Source organism: Brachyistius frenatus, unplaced genomic scaffold (genome assembly GCF_029030835.1).
Source record: "Brachyistius frenatus isolate BFR_SWC_R1_liver_20210118 unplaced genomic scaffold, ASM2903083v1 Contig_38, whole genome shotgun sequence".
NCBI lineage: Eukaryota > Metazoa > Chordata > Actinopteri > Embiotocidae > Brachyistius > Brachyistius frenatus.
The window spans coordinates 827,932-836,024 of NW_027210637.1; the positions used below are offsets into that span (position 1 = coordinate 827,932).

General features: G+C 46.8%; 1 protein-coding gene across 5 annotated transcripts in view; it reads left to right on the forward strand.

Annotated features, from left to right (window-relative positions):
* The window catches only part of fstl5 (follistatin-like 5), a 170,362-nt gene extending 165,627 nt beyond the window's left edge, over positions 1-4,735 (forward strand). For all 5 annotated transcript variants that reach the window (XM_069701742.1, XM_069701745.1, XM_069701743.1 and 2 more), the window contains one exon: positions 2,001-4,735. In XM_069701742.1, coding sequence (XP_069557843.1) covers positions 2,001-2,703 — 703 coding nt within the window. In that variant the 3' untranslated portion in view covers positions 2,704-4,735. The remainder of the gene's footprint in view (positions 1-2,000) is intronic.
* The last annotated feature ends 3,358 nt before the right edge of the window (positions 4,736-8,093 follow it).

Sequence of the window (8,093 nt, forward strand, 5' to 3'; positions counted from 1 at the left end):
CGTTTAAAACAAACCAACAGCTCTCTGGTTCACTTTTCTTCAAGTGCCGATGTCAACAAGTTAAACCGGCCCGGCCTTTATGAAGCTCGTTCAAGTCGAAATGGTAATTAAATAGCGGTTGAAGAATCAGCTTTAAAAAAAAAAAAAATCGTCAAATAATCTCATCTCGACGAGCCCTCCCGCTTCGGACCCGGCGGACAGGACGAGCCGTGGATCAATGATTCCCTTCGCAGGGACGATTATGTGCTCCGTGGCTTTCAAACGAGACATTTTCTGTTCACGGGAACAGACATCTCGGTGTTCGAACGGCATGAAAGTTGATGAATGGCGGCGAGGTTGAAGCGGCTGCCAGCATCGATCAGCTGCTATTCGCTTTTTAATTGAGGCCTGTCGGCTCCTTGCGTATTTCCCCTCCGCCCTGTTCGGCTGTTAATGTGCCATTAAGAGATTCGTTGGGTTTCTGTAACGAGCGGCATTCGCGCTGATCCGCGCCCACGTACGGCGCCGCTGTAACTCCATTATAAGGGGCGACATGTCGACGACGCCAGACTGCCGGCGTGATGACTGTCAGAGGCCAGAATTTAGCTGTTCAAGTGTTTCAATAGACCTCTCAGCAACATTTAATTATTATTATTTTTTAATTTTTTTTTTTTATGCCAGTCCAACAATTTTCATAATTACCCAGTGTAAATCAATTAGCGTTCTTCTTTCCCTGCCGAGCGGCATCGTGACGCTTTATTCGAAGCTCCCATTCGCTGCTTTAAACATTTATGGGCCATTTTACAGGCAGATTTCTTACTTAACACAGGAAATAAAGGAAATTGATTTGCAGACGCCGTGCCTGATTCAAATACCTTTTTGATATTAATTTTACTTCACGAGATGTCCTGCTGCTTTAATCGTTCGGAAAGGCTGGGAAGCAGTTGCAGGCTAAATTTATAAAAAAAAAAGTTTTTTTTTTTTTTTAAAGTAAATTTAAGCTGACTGGCGCTAAATGCTAGCTGCTCAGTATGAGGTCATAAATCCTTAAAAAAAGAAAAACATAACTATCTGGTCATAAATCAAAGCGTTTAACAATTACAAAAATCAACCTGATATGGCGCACGATATAAAAAAATTTAAAAAAATACAGAGATTATTGATTTATTTCAAGGGGAGACATAAATGTCATTGAAATATGATCAAAGGTTGTTGAGATATTTCACTTGAAACTACAAATTCTGTCTTGAGAGGAAAAAGTCAACAAAACGTCTACAAAATGAAAACTTTCACCTGCTGTTGGCGCTGCGTGAAACTCGAGATCGGCATAAAGTTATTCATTATCTTGCGTCGCAATAATTAACGCAAATTCATAAAATCGTGGCAATAGTCGCAGGAGTTTGAAATTTTGACGCGAAAAAAGCGTCGTCAATAGAAGCTCCGCATGTAAACATTAGGCCTACGTGTTGAATTCATATTAAGTAAGCCATCGTCTAAAGCTCTTATTTTGACAGCGGACGTCGCCTTTGTTTCCTGTTTTACGTCTTTTTTGTAAAACTACGTCGCTTTTATTATTTTTTTTTTTTTTGTAACTGAGCCCCAATGTTAATAAATAAATGAAAAAAAAAAAAACATATCGAACATATTTTTGCAAAGTGCAGCACGCTTATTATCAAAGGAGGTGATTTACGTATGACGCTTTATCGATTATTTGTTGTTGTTTTTTTCTTGAGTCGCAATTTTCCGCCAAATAAAACCTTTTCGATCGGGACGGTCACGACGATAATCAGCGCAGGGACTCACCCGTGTCCCGTTTCAAATTTCGCGGCGATCCATCCGGCGGCCGACGGGGCGCGATGGTGAAAAAACGATGCCGTGGCTCAAAAAGCGTCGCCGAAGCCGAACCGGCGAACGCGCGTCAAACGCCGACCGGCACCCCCGGAGAACGCGTGTCCCAATTTGATGTTCACGAGCGCGAGCGTTTTGTTATTGATCGAATCTTTTCCTGTGTTTTTCTCCAGGTTCGGTCTCATCCTTCATCGAAATGAGCCCGTCCTCCACAAGATCGACCTGGAGACGACGTCGTACGTGAAGAACATCAGTTTGCGGGAGTACAATTGCATCCCTAAGTCCGTGGCCTACACCCACCTCGGCGGCTACTACTTCGTCGACTGCCGGCCCGACTCCACCGGCGCCGCGCCGCCTCAGCTCGTCTTGGACGGCGTGACGGACAGCGTGGTCGGCCCAAACCGCGACGTCACCGGCACTCCGTACGCGTCCCCGGACGGCCACTACCTGGTCACGGTCGACGACGGCGACGGCCTGATGAGGATCCAGACGATCTCGGAGAGGGGCGAGATCCGGGAGCCGTTCGACATCCACACCAACCTGCACCTGTCGGACCTGGCCTTCCACCGCTCCTTCACGGAGGTCCACCAGTACAACGTGTTCGGCAGCTCCGGCCGCCAGACGGACGCTCTGTTCGTGGAGCTGAGCACCGGCAAGGTCAAGATGATCAAGAGCCTGAAGGAGGCCACCAAGTCGTTCGAGTGGCCGTGGAGCAGCAGGAACCGGGTCATGGTGGGCAGCGAACTGTTCGGGCAGTACCTCATGACGCCGTCCGGAGAGTCCCTCTTCATCCTGGACGGACGGCTCGACAAGCTCAACTGCGAGATCACCGACGTCCCCAGAGGCAACGTGGTGGTGTGGGTCGGGGATTCTTAAGGTCGGGCGACGTCGAGACCCAGCGAGCTTTGTTTCCCTTCGAAGGTACTGTTGCACTGAATTCTGTTGCAGATTCTTTCATTTTGTGGGAGCGCGATAGTGAAAAAAAACACACAAAAAAACAACCCACAGATTCAGAAACCAAATTGATTTGTAACTCCATCGGATGAAAGACTGCCATCTCTCCCCACCCCCCCCAAACGAAAAAAACAACAAAAAATACGTGAGGGCATAATTGATTGACGCTGTATTTAAAACAAGTTTGTTTTTTTGTTGTTGTTTTTTTTAAATTCCACCTTTCTGGGTCGACAAAGTTGCTCGTGAAATTTTTCCAGAAATATTGATATGAATCCGTAAATGTGCACAACTTATTATTCGGTTGTATTCAGTGCGTGGGAATGCTGTAGATAACCTGTGAACCAAACGAATTCAATTGAAATCGGCAAAAATAAATATATATAAATGTCCCGTGTGTGTCCGGATTCACCCCTCGTAATTTAAATTAAACCACCCCCGGCTTGTTCCTGTGCCTTCAAGGAAAAGTTTCCCTCCGTCAGAGGAATCGCGCGATTACTTGCGGAGCGACTTGCAGACGACGCCTCGTTCTTTGACCCCCTCATCCACGGCGAGTGTTAGTTCCTCACAAATCGCCCGCTCTTCGTCCGTCCGTCCCGTCCCGTCCGTCCGACGCAGCCGACTCAGTCCAATTAAAAACGAGCCCCTGCTGTGATCCCCTCCTCCCCCACCCCCCGTTTGAAGTGGAGACCGAGCGGTTCATTATGGTCGTGCGCTCTTGTAACCTTTGATCCGAAATTATAACCGGCCTCGGAAGGTTTTGAAAGATTTTTTTTTTCTTTTTTTTTCCCCTTTATAGTCCAAAGCAGAAAAATGAAAGTCAGTGGCGATGTTAGTTAAACTGTACCAGCTTTATACACAACACATTGTGAAATTGAAAGTATTTCAAAATGTTCTTCAGCGAAGAGTCAATAGAGCACCTAGTGTGTGTGTGTGTGTGTGTGTGTGTGTGGAGAAAATTCTATCATAACTTCAATATCCTTGGACCAAAAAAAAAATAAATAAAAAGGAAGAAGAAGAAAGAAAGAAAGAAAGAACAAAAAAAAGAAAAGAGAAGCATCTTTAGAGTCTAGTTAGATGTGGAAAAACATGCATCGTCTGCTCCGTTTGCGCGTTTCAAGTGGGTGTTTTTAACGTGAAGTACCGATGACCTCGCGGCGGGGGGGTGGGGGGGAGAGGAGGGGGAGGAGGTCGTGTCGTGTCGAGGGGTCTTCGAGGAGAAGCTTTGAATGCGAGACGCAGCTCTTTCTAAAAAAAATAAAATAAAATAAAATAAAAAAAAAGCTCCTGCAGTAGATCCGTAGCTGGCAAAGTCAACGAAAGTGTTTCCTCGCTGGACACATTTCTATGCATTTTCACCCTCTATGACTCTGAATCACAACGGGCAACTGTATCGCAAATTTAGTATGAACTTTTGACGTGTACAGATTATATAAAAGTCATTCTGTCTTTTCCTGTTTAAAAAAAACAAGAAAAAAAAAAAAACAACACCCCTCCTCGTATATATTTTTTTGGTTTTTAAATTACATTTGTTGTTGTTGTTGTTATTGTTGTTTAGTTTCCCCCCCCACACACACCCCCCCCCGCCTCTGAACCCGACCGCACCGGCCGACGACGACCTCCGACCTTCTCCTCCGCGCGGGTTCGCGTCCCGTACGCAGCGGGCCGACCGCGAGCCCCGTTAAGTTTGCCACCGGCGCGCGGGTTTCCGTCCCGTCCCCCCGGTCGCGCACTCGTCGCCGCTCCTTTTTAAAACCAACGAAGACGAACCACTCGGCCGTCGCTCCTTCCCCGACGTCCCGTACCCGAGCACACCGTGACCGCCGAACGCCGCTTCCTCACCTCTCGCGGAGCCCACGCGTCTCGTACGTTCCTCATGTGATTGTTATTTATATAGAGAAAAAAAACACGCTTGTCATTTTACCCAACAATAAAAAAACAAAACTATATGATCAAACACGTTGGTTGTGGTTTTTTCTGTGTGTGTGTGTGTGTGTGTCTCTTTGTTCCCCGTTTAAAAAAAAAAACAACGACAAAAAAACGACTTTCTATCGCCGCAGACGGATCCACGCGGTGAGACGTTTCCTCCTTGCCGGTTATTATTCTCCGAGATGCAACAAGAACGAGGTCGGGACTCCCGGTGTCCCTCTGGCCGTATTTATCCTGCAGAAACAAAGTTCATATAACTTAGAAGATGATTATAAGTAGAAGAGGAAGAAAAATGTTATGTGCGAGACATAAAGGTGTTTGACCCCCAAAAATAAACAGAAGCAGACTGAAGTGAAGGCTGGAAGAGTCGGACTCTTGTTTTGGTTGTTTTTTTCAAACTAATTTGACTTTTTCCACAAAAAGTCAGACTTTTTCCGACTCACGTGGACACGAGTCCAACTTATGGCTGACTAAAGTCTCCTGGGTGTCTCCTTCGCTTCTCCTAGGGGTCTCCTTTGTGTCTCCTTTGTGTCTCCTTCGCGTCTTGTGGGGGTCTCCTTTGCGTCTCCTGGGCATCTCCTTCGCGTCTCCTTTGCGTCTCCTGGGCGTCTCTTTCGCGTCTCCTGGGGGTCTCCTTCGCTTCTCCTGGGGGTCTCCATGTCTCTTGCGCATCGCCTTCGTGTCTCCTTTGCGTCTCCTGGGCGTCTCCTGGGCGTCTCTTTCGCTTCTCCTAGGGGTCTCCTTCGCGTCTCCTTCGTGTCTCCTTTGCGTCTCCTTCGCGTCTCCTTTGCGTCTCCTGGGCGTCTCCTGGGCGTCTCTTTCGCGTCTCCTGGGGGTCTCCTTCGCTTCTCCTGGGGGTCTCCTTCGTGTCTCCTTCGCATCTCCTTCGTGTCTCCTTTGCGTCTCCTTCGTATCTCCTTTGCGTCTCCTGGGCGTCTCCTTCGCGTCTCCTGGGGGTCTCCTTCGTGTCTCCTTCGCGTCTCCTTAGCGTCTCCTTTGTGTCTCCTTTGCGTCTCCTTCGCGTCTCCTTTGCGTCTCCTTCGCGTCTCCTTTGCGTCTCCTGGGCGTCTCTTTCGCGTCTCCTGGGGGTCTCCTTCGCTTCTCCTGGGGGTCTCCTTCGTGTCTCCTTCGCATCTCCTTCGTGTCTCCTTTGCGTCTCCTTCGCATCTCCTTTGCGTCTCCTGGGCGTCTCCTTTGCGTCTCCTGGGCGTCTCTTTCGCTTCTCCTGGGGGTCTCCTTCGTGTCTCCTTCGCGTCTCCTTAGCGTCTCCTTTGTGTCTCCTTTGCATCTCCTGGGCGTCTCCTTTGTGTCTCCTTTGCGTCTCCTGGGCGTCTCCTTTGCGTCTCCTTTGCGTCTCCTGGCTGCGGTGTTTTATTACAGCTTTATTACAAGTTAAGAAAATTAAGGGTGAAGCCGTGTTGCTATGGTAACCGAGCGTGGTTAAACTGCGTGTTTTGTTCTGCGTGTCCTCTCGCATGGAATAAGAACATTTCCGTGACTATTTCTAACCCCGGTAACGTGAAGACATAATTGAATTAACAATCAAGTTTTCGTGAGCCTTTGTGACCCCGTTATGTTTTCATGACAAAGATAAGTCAACAAGTAGGAGTTTGTTTTGTGAACAACAACTCCAAGTTATTCTAGTTTCTTTTTCTGAACCGATAATAAACTGAATATCTAATAAATAATATATTTGTTATTGTTGAATGGACAAAACGGGTGATTTCAAGACGTCGGGGTGACTCTTAAAAAAAAAAAAAACAACAACAAAAACGATGAGCATTATTTGTGTCATAAAAGTAAGAATGCGGTAATGGAGAAAACAATTTTGACAGTGAAAAATAAACAAGTGTTGCCTCTGTGGAAAAACTTCTCCCTGCCGTTTCCTTGACAGCGAGTTTTGTCTAAATATATATATATATTTTTTCATCACAAAGTCACATCCTTGAAAGAGAAAAACTTTTTTGTGATTCATCTGTGATCTGTGTTTACAAAAAAAAAAAGCTCTATTCAGCGTGTTCATATTTCACCACGGGTAACACTTCCCAGCAGCGTGTTACATGTTCCTCTCCGGGCTGCATTCATCTTTAAAATGGACGGCTTGCAGGTCTCTCGTCGGCTGTTTTGGATAAAAGGATCCTCCAAATTGCATAAGGCTGCACGCTTATCTTTGAAATCCATGTGGAGAGGTACTTACATCTGAACAGCCCCTACATCAGATAAGCCCTTTTCCGCCGATAATGTAAAAAAACCTACCGCGTTCAACCACGGCAACAGGAAGGAGAACAGACTCTCGCCGTCTCGGTGTCCGCCCTGTATTTACCGATTCGCTGGCGATACGTTCCCCGTGGAGCTGCTGAGTCGGCACTTTTTTCTTCTTTTTTTTTACTCCGAAGGAAGCAACCGGAGCCGCGGCTGCAATTTTTTTTATTTATTTATTTTTTTTATTTTATTCCGTCAGAATATTCGACAGATTATATGATTCGTCTTAAAATGAAAGTGCCCCGTTACGAAAAGGAACATTTAGTGGAAACGCAAATATTTAGGCTAAAATAGGGTGCCGCCCCGCCGACGGGACCTCCCGCCCTCCCAAGGCAATGGTAGGGGGAAACACTTGGAGAGAGGACAGCAGAACTGCAACTATTACAGCACGTATTGGTATAATTACAATATTTGTAAGACGTCCGAGAAGTACATTGCCTCAGTAGGTAACATTTTTATTAGTTCAGGACAAAGAGAAGCAATAAATATCCGGCAATTGATCCCCTCAATTATTTTAGCTCTCGTATTCAACAGTCCAGTTGTAAGGAAGATAACAATTAACGCCAAAAACCTTTAATTAGAAGCCACACAAAAGTTTTTTTTTAGTTTTTTTTTAAACAGCTTTTAAAAAAAGATGGCGGCACATGAACGATCGGGACACTCGTACGCAAAAAAAAAAACCCCGCCGAGCCGAGTGATTTTTTTTTTTTTTTGTCCCGCCGCGGCCGGATGAATGCGCAAACGTGGAAAAAGCACTCGCGAAGCCCTTCGTGGCTGACGACATGCGATTTGGTTGTTCAACGGTGCTTCAGTGCGAAAAGTGTGCGGCTCGTGCTGCCGATAAACACCCCCTAACGCACCCCCCCTCCTCCTCCTCCTCCTCCTCCTCCTCCTCCCTGATTTATATTCTTCTCCTCCGAATCACACAGAGCCGGTAGTTTATATTAATATTCCTCCAAACCTTTTAATAAAACAGCCGTGTGACCGGAAAAGATGTCCCGGCAGTCCCTTAATTATCTATTGCCAGTCCTCCCGCCTCCTCGCGGTCACGTGGGACGGCCTCGGCCTCCTCCCCGCCGCGCACTCGCGCCTCGCCTCCGTCAGGAGAATTTAGCACCCCGCTC